Raw genomic sequence first — 13,835 nt, forward strand, 5'->3', positions numbered from 1 at the left:
CTGCTTATGAGAACGAACAAAATAAACAAAATAAACCTGCTAAAAAATTTGAAGTTATTACATCCCGCACCGTTGTAGCAGATCCTTCAACTTTATCATTAGAAGGTCTTTTTAAGACTGAAAACCCTATAAAAATTAGTGAAAATCATAATCAACCATTTGTTGTTTACTCCTCATCTGTTCCAACACAAAAAGAGGAGCCTAATATTGTTAAATTACAAGTTTTAAAATCTGAAACTGGAAGAAGTATATCAACATTTGCAAATGGACAGGAATTAAAAGGATCTTCAGTAAAAGATGATGCAACTGTAAAATATCCAGTATATGTTTCAGTCCTATCATCATCTGAAATACTCAGTAGTAGTAGTAGTAGTTCAACAGAAAGTTCAACTTTATCAGTTCCTACCTCTACATCGACACAAAATCCCAGCACAAGCCCTCTTTTAGACCTTCTATCAAGAACAGAATCAACATCACCGGACACTCAAGCCCCTACAACTGAAGCTGTTCTAACGACAATCACTGAAAATCCCACATCCGAAGCAGTTACAGAAGAAATAACCACCACTAAAATATTTCCTCTAGATGCTAAAAGATCTAAGTACTTCCCTAAGCGGCCAATAATAAGACCATCCAATATTACAAAGTATATTCCAGTGAGAAGTGGCAGGAAAAACAGCACAACCACAACAAAAGCCCCATTTGCTCCCAGCAAAACACGTTTCTCTGGGCACAATAGGGCACAAAACGTACCTATAGATGTTAGGAAAACGAGTACAACTAAAACCTTGAGAAGTTTTTCAACTGAAACTCCAAGGTCAACGACTGACAGACGTCCATTAGTAAAGCCAATAAGGCCCATCCGACCTGGGTTTATTCCGCGAAGACTAACCACGCCTTCTACTACCGACGGAGACAATTAAACTAATTTTCATACGTTTTGACTGAATTATTTATAAGGCAGATATATCGTGGGGTGCTTTAAAAATGCTTCAATACAGACAAATTATTTTTCTATCGTTGGAATTGTAAAGTTTATTTCCAGTAACGTGTACATATAGGATTGGTTTGATTGTAGTCACACATAGAGATTATAGCTTTAACTTAATAATTTTAAAGAAAGTTTTTCTTACCAAAAATATTGTATATTGTGTAAGTCCGTTTTGGTTAGAAGATTTTCAAACGATTTAGTTTATGTTACGTATAAGAATATTTAATTTTTTAGAATTATGATTAAATTTGTTACCATGTATATAAAAGAATCGGGATTATGTAATCTTATTGTAACTCCATATATAAGAATTTGTAATAAACATTTTGAAAACCACTCCACGTTATTTTTAGTATTAGAAATAGTTTTGTTTTTTTAACGGAATTGATTTAAGTTCTGAAAGAAACTTAGTGAAAGAATATTGGATTTATTAATAAAGGTAAGTGATTCTTTACTAACTACTTAGAATACGCTTCAAAAGGAAATAATTATCAAAGATTCTAATTTACGGTTAGATTCAAAACAAAAAATCGTACTATATTTTAACAGTTAATGAAGCTGATACAGCTGTGAAAATATTAGAAAAAAATGAACGTAATGAAAATATTATAACTATATAGTTTTTCTGCGCTGTACACATATTTGTTTTATTAAAATAAAATTAATGATTATCGTAATGCAAAAAACCTTTGAGTTAAGTAAATAATGTAATACATTCATTGCACATGTCCGTTTAAGTGGTTTTCTTAAAACGTGTAATACTTGCGTTAATAAAAAAAATGTGACTTCGAAACTACATACGTTTTATTTCCTAAATTTCACAGAAAAATATCAATTGAAAAATTAAACATTTCATCGTGTAGTTGTCATGTAGGTAATCATAATCCAACAGTTAACAAAAAATACATACAAAAAACAAATATACTAAAGAAGCAGCCAAATATGGAATACATATTATAAATACAAAAACGTTCAAAAATTTACGAAAGGAAAAAAATAATAAACATTTAACTTAGTAATTCGGCTGATATTCTTAATACACCTTTTAAGCATATTCCGCGATAACTTAGACAAGTCATACAAAACTCAGTATGCAACAAATGGTGTTGATGTGAGGCAACGTGAAATGTTCATCTTTATATTACTTTATATATATAAGGGTACCTATGGTATCTAATAAAACAATATAAATCCGGGTATCTCAATTAATCTCTGCCCTCATTACTATTGCTGAAAAATATATAACATAAAAATAATAAATATATGTTATGTCATTTTTTAATATTATTATTGTAATTTGTACCACATACCAATTACATATTTCTGCAATCGAAAATATGGATAGCTAAGTTATGTGAGACACATTTTATATTTCTATATTAATTGATTTCATACTTCGTCACAACGACATACTTTGTAAATACATGAATATATATATATATATATATATTCAATGTTCGCAAGTTAGCTTTTAGTTCTGCTCCCGTATGTGAAATCTTATGCGGCAGCCACATTTAACGCTTAGCTCGAGGTCCTAAGAATGACAGGGTAGGAGTCCAGTCATAGTTTTGACATATGGAAGTCATAGTTCGTGCTAGGTACATTGAAAAATATCCAGTGTATATCCAATAGTAAAAGCTACAGAATATACGCAACAAATTTGTATTAATATAGGTACATTGCATCTAAGTAAATAAGACAGGACAACTATGAAATCAAACCATCATATTCGTGGAAATCATTTGTTATTAAAATATATTAATTTTTTTGAATGACGTGAATGGGCAAAGTTTAAAAGTTATCTGTCGTCTGATAGATTAGATAACAATAAAATACAATTATAGAGATATAGTAATGTCGTTTGAAAGTGAAGCTCCGAGGTTTCAACGTGACTCGTTTCCATGACAACGTGTTTCTCACGCGATGTCATCAGAATTTTGTAATACAAGAATTTTAGTTTTCACATTTTATACCAACTTCTAAGAAATTTTATGGGTAATAATCAAGTTTTAGAGACATTCTGACTGTCTTATTAGGGCTTTTACGGGCGTATTGTAACTTACTTACTAATTAAACGTATTAATTCCCTGGTTTTTAACGCCAAAAACAGATGGCGCTAATGTAGTAGCATCACAATGGACTCGTAATTAAATGTCAAAGTGCTGTGGCCGTCTCTTGCTAACCACGAATACGATGTGATTAAGATAGTAAGAAAGAAAGTAATGAAATAATTGTGTATGCGTTTAATTGATAATTTTTTATATGCACTTTGACAAGTTTTGCGTGAAACGGATCTTCCATTCCGAAATAATACACCGGGCATCAGTTTTCGGTTTATGCGTTAGCAACTAAGCCACGGCGATGACATAAACAATTTGATACTGACCATATTAACTATATAAGACGTATATTTTTGAATATTTAATTATAACATTTTACGATTTGTCATTTTAAATTTCGAACACGATCGATTACGATTACGTTTAATGTCTTAAACTCATATTTTGTTAGAGGTTAATTAAGCTTAATTTTCTGGGTTAACATGCCTAAGTTCACAAACTTTTCTTACATGATATGCTATACGTTTGCGCCCTTATATTCTTTCGAGCAGCGCTTCGTTAGACCCGCGTTTATTTGACCTTTTTGTGTGCTTAACAAACATAAAAAAAAACAATTCCACCCAGTAATTCCTGAACATTTAATCTTTAGCAAGACTTAATTATTAAATGGTAATATAGACAGTATTTAGGCAATAGGCTTTTATTTATTAATAATAATTAACCTAAATAAAATATATATAACCCATAGATTAAATATTTTTCTTTAATTTAATCAGCAGTTTATTAATCTAAAAGGAAGATCTATTGAATGGTTTGTCTTTCTCTGCTATGTCACGTATGTATGTCTGCTGCTAGAAGGATAAACACAAATGATTATTGAAGCTGAGCCATGAGCCATTATGTTTGAGATACTAAATAATGCCTTAGCAGTGATTCAAACATTCCTGGTATAATCTTTGCATACAACATCAGAATGTACTTTATTGAAATCATTATGATGTTCTTTCGTTTTTGACGATTGTGTAACAAATAATTATCAACTTTAATTCGCTTACAAAATCACCAAAACTCATAAAGATTCATTCTAATCATAAATGCTCATGTACAACAACACATGTGCATTTTGAAAGAATGCAACGATAATTTACACCCAAATTTACAATTAGATTTTAATTCCAACGCACGCTATTTATTTACTTATTTGAAGCTGGTTTAAAACTTCAGTTCTCTTTATGAGAAATTATAATATTTTATAAATTGGTGTCATCTATGTCAATTTGGTTATCACCATGTTATTTAGCATATCTCAATTATAGTCAGTCGAATACATAGTATAACAAACAAATTCTTCAGATTTGTAATATGAGCAAAAATAATCTCAATTAAATATATTTAATATAATAAATAGCTTCATCCAATTCATCGCTTTCTTCGGATCTTATTAAAGTCACACACACACACACAAAAATTAGAGGTAAGTTCGTGGGTTTAAAAATAAAACACAAATGTATGCTCAGTTTATTATACAATTTAAATATTGACGTCTTTATCTGATATATGATTCATGAAAATCCACAATGATAAGAATGTATCCACTGTCCAGGTTGTGGATTTATTTAACGATTTTCTCGTTCGTATAAGCAAGGAGTCTGCAATAGTCCGACTTCTGAAACAAAGAAAAGTTCTATTAATTGTTTTGTTTGATAAACTTTGTATATGTAACGTTTAAGTTACAATTCAGAAATATTGTTCTATTGGGTCCATTTAAAATTTCGGCAGATTGTGATCTGTACTGTGGTACAGCAGATTAAACTCCGCTAGTGTTTTATATTATTAATATATTATTATTTCCATACAAATACATGTGTGTGTACTTATGTACACGCGTTGGAAGTTATACTTCTTTGGGGTAACAAGATATATTTTTTTATCTTTCGCCTTATTCTACGTTAGAAAAAACGACACTGAAAATAGAAAAAAAGATATTTAATACATTGAAGGTTTTATTATAACGCATTATAGTTAAATAAAGTTTATTTAAATATCACAAAAACATATATTTCTAAATAATTAAAAACATGGTAATTTTTTATTTTAAAATTTTGTCTTTGCGAACTTTAGGGTGTCGCCTGGTGTGCGCGCGCATCGTAAAAACTCTCATCATTATTCCCTTACTCGCCAAAAGAAGTATAACTTCAAAAATATTATAGTGACGTATGTAAATTTAGTGCATAATATTATAGTCTGATAATGAAAAGTACATAACTGTTTAGTTTAATTTTAAATAATTGCCATTTGCGTAATTGGGAATATATATACATATATATTTATTTTATTTATAAAAGCTTGCCAACGCTCGGCATTTATACATTGATACAAGAAAAATAATCTACAATAAGTTATGTAACAAGCATTTATAGTCGAACATACCAAACACGTAAATATAACAAAAAACTACAGAAAATCGATTTCAAAGTGAGAGGGGCGTGCATAACCAGATATATAAAGCGTATATATTAAAATGCTATAGTTGCTAAATGTCTACCTAAGATAAAGTCGAGAAGTGCACTATCTGGGATAAATCATTAATCTCTCATAATTCAGCTTAATCGAAATCCAAGTTTCTCGTGCGCATTCGGTTTCACTCCATTGATGGATAACCACTCTAAAAACCGCGCAGCATCCGAGTGAAAACAACTTTCTCCGTAACCTGTAGTTGTATAATATTTATCTAATTCGTAATAAATGTTTGTATTTTTATATTATAAATCGCGTGATAAACTATTTCGCGTGAATTATTGTGAAAGTAGTTTGAACTAAATTTCCTTTACAATTTAAAACTAGTCTAAAAGTAAATTGTCGCATTTTATTGGACATAATTTAATAATAATTCTTGTTATTTTAAGTCTTTTAATAATTTTGATATTCTCGAAATACAATATCAATTTTACAGTCAGATAGTCAATTATAAAAGTTATGTAAAACCTTAACAAGGTACTAGCAAATGACATCAGAGTCATTTAAAATTCCAAAGTTACAATAAAAAATGTTTATAAATTGCCGTGTTGCTAAATGTGGCTTGAATGACCAATTTATATGTTAATTTATTAGTAAATTCTAATGTAGGAATAAAAACGCGTACTTGATATAGCTTGTATGGAGATATGTTTTAAAAATATTATTTTAATAATCGTTATCGCAAAATTACACTTCAGGGCAGGACGTAATCACAATCAACTTTTTACTTACTGAGAAAAGTTGTTAATGAAACAAGTGCTCCTGTACATATATATATATGTGTATGTATATATATACATAAGTATGAATAAAGCCGCTCCGTGTATGGAACATGCATTACGGGAATTGTTAATATAGTTTATATAAACAAAATATGGGCCGTGTTTTTATATATAAAGACTTTAAGTGAGCTTTATGCCTCTTAGTTCGTCTATAAAAATATAAATGGAACTTGAATCGGAATGTAGAAAATTCAACGCTTCAAACATAAACGTACAGTACAATATTAATTGTTTTTATGTGCTAATTGCTGGTTATTAAAAAATATCTTTGTATCATTTTGATCGATAAAAAAATTGCAAACGTTTTTAAAAGCAATTTTACAAAGCGTTTTGTAATACATATTTTGTATACATAGGTGACGCGGAATATCGAGTATGTTTTAGAGAGCTAATAAACCAAAAATCGTATAACGTGAAAATCACGAATCAAGCTAGCACGTATCTAAAAAAATTCTTTGAGTGAAATCCCACCATAGTATTACAAAACGCCGGTATTCGGGTTATGCAAAACAGTTAAGATCAATACAAATATATATCGTAACTAGCCGTGTATGCTGTTTAATATTAGCTTGAAATTAATTTCTTAATGTGAGCCTTCTATTAGAAATAATACGTTATTATGTAATCTTTATTAAATAGTCATCAAGATAACAAAACACTACGTTTTTTACTCATTTGAATATTTAGTTTTTTTTTATAAACTAGGCTAAATAAAACTTGGTATATATTAATCATAGAGTTGATACCAAATCTTTAAAGCGCAGAGATTTGATTATTATAAATAGTAAATTTTAGATGTTTAGTCAAACTACCAGAAACTATGTTTTGCTTATTAGATACTTCTTTATTTATTTATGTGGTACAAACTTGAATTGTATGTAACAGAATACAATTATTCAAAAAATATAATGATGGGATAGGTAATATATACAATAAGGGTCAAAACTTTACGGAAACTTAAAAAAATAGATTAACACTTAGTATACCTAACTAGGTTGTGTGTTTAGGGCTATGGATATTTCTTTCCTTTTAAACACATTCCGCGACAGCTTAAACAATTCAAGGGTGAAATAGTGTCCGGGCTGCGTCATACAAAACTGAGTCTTTGTGTTGTTGTTGATCTGAGAAGTCTTTTAATTCAAATAGTCTGTTCAAATCAAACACTTGTTATCAAATAAGTCCATCCGAAGGTGACGTTCAGTGAGTAACAGTCATTCAAGGAGCCAATAATGCTAATTTCCAAACCGAGTCAAGGCTGGGCCGCGTGTCGACATACATGGGCCAGTTTATTTAAATTGCCTTAGGATTAGGGTTTGGCTTTATATCGCGAATAAAATACTATATAATTGTTTGAATAGTAAAATATCTCTTTCATATGTACTTTATAATTTAATGAATCTTTATAACTAAACTAAACAGGGCATTACTGACCACTAGAACTAAGTGGAGTGCTTGTAAGACTATACTGCGATAATTGGTAAAGAAAATACAATAACTAAGTACTTTTATTAGGCTTAGTATTATTAGATACTTCCAATTGATACGAACACTATGTTATTTTTTTAAATTTTTGATAAAAAAAATAAAGATCGTAATACAAGAATAATATTTTATCTTGCGTAGTAAAAAAAATAATTGCATTCAATTGATAGTTTTTTGTTTTTTATTATTCCAATCCAATTACACCTCATTATAAAAAAATAAGGTAATTTACTAACTCCATGAACACTACACTTATGCAATAATCAACATATTGCAATTCTGCGTAGATTCTAACCTTTACTTGAAATGATTCAAGACTAAATAGTCGTGTCACGTAGTTTTGCCTTGATTGTCATTCTAGATATATCTAGTAAACATGCTTTTAGTGCGCAATTCAAACCTGTAATTTGTTTTTAAAAACTACATATTACTACATAATCAAAAACCTCAAATTCTGGTTTTGCATCTGTCTGAATATATGTTGTTGCCTGTGCAGATCATTAATTTTGTTTCCATACAATACTAGTTACAAGTACGAAGCGGCCAGATCACCTTGAGGCAGCATTCCTACAAAGCCTTTAACTGGTGACCTACGTAGAGCCACTGGCTTTTGGTTTTTTTATAGAGTTTCACTAGTAAAAATATAAAATAATAACAAACTCACCCCATAGACTTTTTGAAGACAAATATAAAAGAATTAAAAATTATTATCTTGGTCCTCAAGAAGCTAAATAAAATAGACGGCTATATTTATATGTAATATTTAAATGGGAAGTATCTATTCTACTTCAATATTAGTGTGACAAAATTTGTTAAAGTAAAAATAATGCAGACATTTTAATAATTAGAAACTTTAAGTGTTGACTACTAATTATATGCGTAATACTTCTAGTTCAAAATAGAAGCCAAATAATAATCCTTGACTTCTAAGCAGTATTAATAATTTATTGGACTTTTGGCAATATACTATGTAGGTTGAAACTGTAGGCGTTACTAATTATGAGGTATCATCTTACACCCACACAATTCCATTATAACGAAGTTATTCTTATATGGTAAACATACGCACAAAAACTAAACTCTGCTTAAGCAAGTTCTCATTTATTTATTTGTGGTTATTAATCGTAGAAATACAAACTAAAATCTAAATAGTGGTCAAAATATTCCGTTATTGTTTTGAATTCCTGTACGAAATACACATATTTTACACATATTCCGACTCATTCAAATAAAGATTTATTAATTGTACCGATTAATGAAAAATATGAAAATCTACTTCAGTTATAAAGAATGATAATGATTAAAATAATAACAGGGATTGTGTCTACTTTGTCTACAAATGAATTAAACAGTATTCAAACTAGCAGTCCACTGTATTTCGTAACAATTTCGTCTTAGGGTCCTTCAAGAAAAGAGCGTACCAATTCTTAAAAGTCCGGCAATGCACTTGCTTGTTTTATCAAACCCGGATTCAACGGGGTTCATTGGAACTAAATTGAAATAAAAAAACCTTGCCAATTTTCGTACAGTGGTCCAGCCCACGTTTTGTTATTGAAACCAATAACAATCAAAGCGTTATGCAACGCTTACGTCTATTTGCGTTTGACGGATACTACGGAACAAATAATGTAAACTTAGGGTAAAACGTAGGATACAGAGTCAATTGTCAGTTATGTCATAAACGTGATGGATTTGACAGGGGTCATAGTTCGTGCTTATTGTCGACTCAGAATCTTGCCCTTATTTTTAAACGTAATTTAACTAAATAAAAATGGCATATTACATCTCTAGCTATTCTTCAGATGGAATTAATTTTATCACACGCTATCTGGTTTGCTTGCTTGCTTTGCTTTGCTGTTTTTAGGAGTAGGTTATACCATAATCACAAAGATTACTAGGAGTAATGGATTTGTCTGACCAATTGCTATCAAATCTTCTAAATTAGTTATTTATAAGTAACATCCGATATGTCACGTTGTATAAAACTTATATTTGAATTAGCTTTGTAAATATAGGCTAATACAAAAAATAGATTTCATAAAAAACCTTATAGCTATAGTAATTTATACCACATATATTTGTTTTCTCAAATATATTTCCTTAAGACAGAATTCTATACTTTTCATTGTTCATATACCGTGAAAACCTAATAAAAACATGTTATATTGTTAGCAAATATTAAATTACGTATAATTTTTCGCGTCGAGCGTATATAGGTAATGAATGGTAGCTGTTTCACAAGAGCAATTCACCACAATTTCAAGCTACATACAGCATAATTAGCTTAGAATGTGTCTCGTGGTCAACTGACCGATTTATCCAGGGTTAATGACCATATAACAGTTGCAACAGATCTTCTGATTGAGTTTGAAGCGGCCACAGTTTATTGATATGGAACCAGTAATAGACATTATTGGTATTCAGTGGTCCTGGTTTGAACGGTAGACAAATCTCGATGTAGAAGAGACAAGAAATATAAGATCAGATTAATTCATGTTTGTAACGAATGAACTCAAACGATAAATAAAATAAACGCGACTACAAATCGGCAAAAAGTCTTTTACAATTATAAAATATACTTTTATTTCCGAAATATGAAAAAAAAAAAAACCAATATTGCCTTGCTCACAGCCTGGTAAAGTCGAGCCAAGCTACTAGGAGCTAAACATTTTTTTAAATAAAATGCAAGTCGTTAATGATCTGAGCAATAAACAAGCTCGAAATACAAAAAAAAAATCAAGAGAATTATAAATTTGTTTTCTATATCTGAAATTGTTACAACAAACGTAAATATTTATAAGAATGTGTGATGGAATGTAGATGCATCACTTCGTATTTATGTAAATTTTAAACATGTAAATCATGTTTATGGATCCAAAATGTGGCATAAATATAAAAAATATTTGAATTCATTTCTTATGAACGCGTATGTGTTATTGCAAAGACACGCATATTATAAAGTGTTCAGTTTAAAAACATTTGATTTTATTTAACATAGTTTTGCTATTCATTAAAGTCATTATAATATGCAAAAACATATACGGATATCACTCTCATTACACAAAGTGCTTAGATAAAGTTACTTATTTTCTAAATATAGTCCCCACTATTGTTTGTTCAAAAATCTAGATAGCCAAAAAGAAATTATATACTACTTTCAAAAGAAACTATTTTAAATTAAAAACAAAAGTGCAAAATGACACGCTCATTAACCCAACAATATATTCGTTAAAATTATGTAAATGATGAGAGAGGCATTACGTCATGAAACTGAGATATTTCTTGACTCCACATTTACATAAATCTACCGGATATATGTAATCGCTTCTATAGTTCAGTTGCTAGGTAAATGCATATAGGATGAGATTATTATCTCATTAAAAAGGGTTTGTGGGACCTAACTATCAAAGTGAGCCAGACTAATACGTGAAAATATTTAAAAAAATGTTTTACATAAATATTAAATGTTCAACCATTCATAGTTTACTAGCTTAGGGTGTGAAATCCTAAAATCGTGTATAACTAAGAAAACAATATTTCGTTTGTAAGCACAGAGCTAGGCTGATAGGTTTATTTTTATTAGTGGCGCTACAACCTTTTTTAGGCTAGTTATTTGTATCTGTTTGATCGTTTGTCAATCTCATGTGCCTGCCTGACTAGTTATCTAATTGGTTACGGTTAAATTATAACAAGATTACTATCCCTTATCTATTGTTTATTGTAATAGATTTTAAAACGCGTATTCTATATTAACGCGGTTTAGTTGTCTATACCATTGTTACATAATATATACTAATTACAATATAAATACATCAAAGTCAACATTAATTAAAATACCTTCGAGTAATTTAATTTGACACTTGTAATGTGCTTGTTAGACAGGTTTCAAAATAACAACAATTCTCATAATTCTGCTCTAAAATGTGAAAATATCTGGTTTTACTGCTTTATTATGAGGAACCTTTGTAATACATCCGTTTTAAGACATGCTAGAGCCTAACCTACAATGTTTTAAAGCTATGAACATTCGAGTAGTTAAATTAAATTTATTTAAGAGTATCAGTATCGTAAAACGATGTTGAAGAAGCCATTTCCTTCCCAAAGGCATATTGATATATGATTTGTGTGGAGTTACATATTAAAAAAAATGATTAAATTTTAATTAGTCTGTTCTCTAGTTTATATATTGTATTAATGTTTATGTAGATTTTATTTTGTTTAATCATAATGTTGTTAATACAGCTACAGTTCTTACTACAAACAAACCAATTTTACTTATTATTTATTTGTTAGAAACTATAAACTGTAAATATAATGTAATATTAAACTTACCATGTTTGTCAACAGAGTGTAAAGGAACGCCGACCATTCCCGCGTCGTACGAGACCCACCACAATCGGACCACAGACAGAAACTACCACAGATATCGAAACAACCACAAGACCCATGAGGCGCGGCAACAACAAATTCAAGAACCGAAAAACGGAAAAAGATACAAAGGAAAAGTCATCATCCGAGCAGCCATTGACGCGAAATGAGAAGCCTGAACGAACGTTCTTGCGCCGGCGGCTTGGTGGGGCAAACTGTAAGTCCGGTTTTACATTCACAATTTAGTACAAAGATAAAACTATCTTATAACAATATAGTAAGTGCTAATATCCCGTGACGGTAGTGTATGTACTTAATTGGTAGAATGTACGCTACGACGCAATTCAAATTTTCCTATAAATGTATTGTGTAGGCCCTTGTAAATATTAAAAGTATGCCAATCTAACGACAAAGGACGGCTGAGTCATTGCTTAATGACTCAGTTTTAATAACCAACTTATAAATTCCGTTATTCAAGCTAGGATATGCATTTAATGTTTATTTGTAATCATAACAATCAAATATACAGTATTTACAATTTTCTTAACTTATATAGTAACATAAACATAATTAAAAATTAATAAAAATTAATTCCACTAATACTTTTAATATGCCAAATTTTTAACATATAATTTAAATATACACGTAATGAGACATCCTACAGGAATTCTCGTAGAACCCTCCGTAGCACTACGAAAATAAATAAAACTAGGTGAATAGGTGGCATTGGATTATATTACATGAAACAAAATCCTTTTGACCGTGGCAGTATTTACTTGGGGTGACCTCTCGCCTTATTTGTAAACACTACAATTATCACATACTACTTTTTCATGTCACAAAATTTTTTCAATTGAATAATTTTTGTTCTGTATTTCTACTTGACTTCGACTCGACTTGTTTGATAAATCATTTATTTTTACGTATTTGTATCATGCTCTTACTATGAGTGGGTTGTCTAGAATAAATTGTTTTTTGCAGTGTTCGTAATGGATTTATCTTTATATATATAATTCAACTGTACGTGTGTATATCACTGAACTCCTCTTAAACGGCTGAACCGTTACATGATTTTTTTTCGTATGCGTTTGGATGGCGCCATGGATGGTTGAGATTCACTAATCGGCCCGGCAGAGGGCACTGCAGTCGGTAATTAGGGTTTTTTTTCTGGCATATATATAAATCTTATGTGCATATGATCGTAATGAAACTCCTAAGCTGAAAATATTTTGTTCCTAGGCTGGACATGTTTTGATGAAGTTTTATGTGTTCAAATGCATCGTGAATATTATATCAGAACCAAAGCAAATTAAATCAAACGAAAAAATTGTCTTGACATTTGCAAATCATAGTAATTACTTCCCCGATAATATTTTCGTAAGAGATTTGTGTGTGTTGCGAACTATTAGATACAATATTATACTTAAAAACAAAGAATACGTAATATTAACGTCCGAACCTTCCCCATTGTTCGAATATAAATTGTCCCCTTTTTAAAAGACAATTGCGTCTTTCTTTGTTTCATTGAATTATGTCAACGATTTCCGAGGTACGTACTCAGGACGTATACGTTATTATTTTATATACTTACATTACGTGCGTTTTCCCGAGCATGCTTAGTTACCAAGCTACGTG

At 30.2% G+C, this 13,835-nt stretch overlaps 1 protein-coding gene and 1 long non-coding RNA gene across 3 annotated transcripts in view; one reads left to right on the forward strand and one right to left on the reverse strand.

The window, feature by feature from the left end:
- Positions 1-13,835, forward strand: part of LOC123710178 (mucin-5AC) — a 73,094-nt gene that overhangs the window by 50,170 nt on the left and 9,089 nt on the right. For both annotated transcript variants that reach the window (XM_045661932.1, XM_045661933.1), the window contains exon 20: positions 12,180-12,417. In XM_045661932.1, coding sequence (XP_045517888.1) covers positions 12,180-12,417 — 238 coding nt within the window. The remainder of the gene's footprint in view (positions 1-12,179; positions 12,418-13,835) is intronic.
- Positions 4,558-12,302, reverse strand: LOC123710179. Its single transcript, XR_006753803.1, has 2 exons — positions 12,165-12,302; positions 4,558-4,717 (listed from the first exon to the last, which is right to left on the reverse strand). It is a non-coding gene; the product is annotated as an uncharacterized LOC123710179 (long non-coding RNA).

The sequence above is a fragment of the Pieris brassicae genome, chromosome 5 (assembly GCF_905147105.1).
Source record: "Pieris brassicae chromosome 5, ilPieBrab1.1, whole genome shotgun sequence".
NCBI classification, from domain to species: Eukaryota; Metazoa; Arthropoda; class Insecta; order Lepidoptera; family Pieridae; genus Pieris; species Pieris brassicae.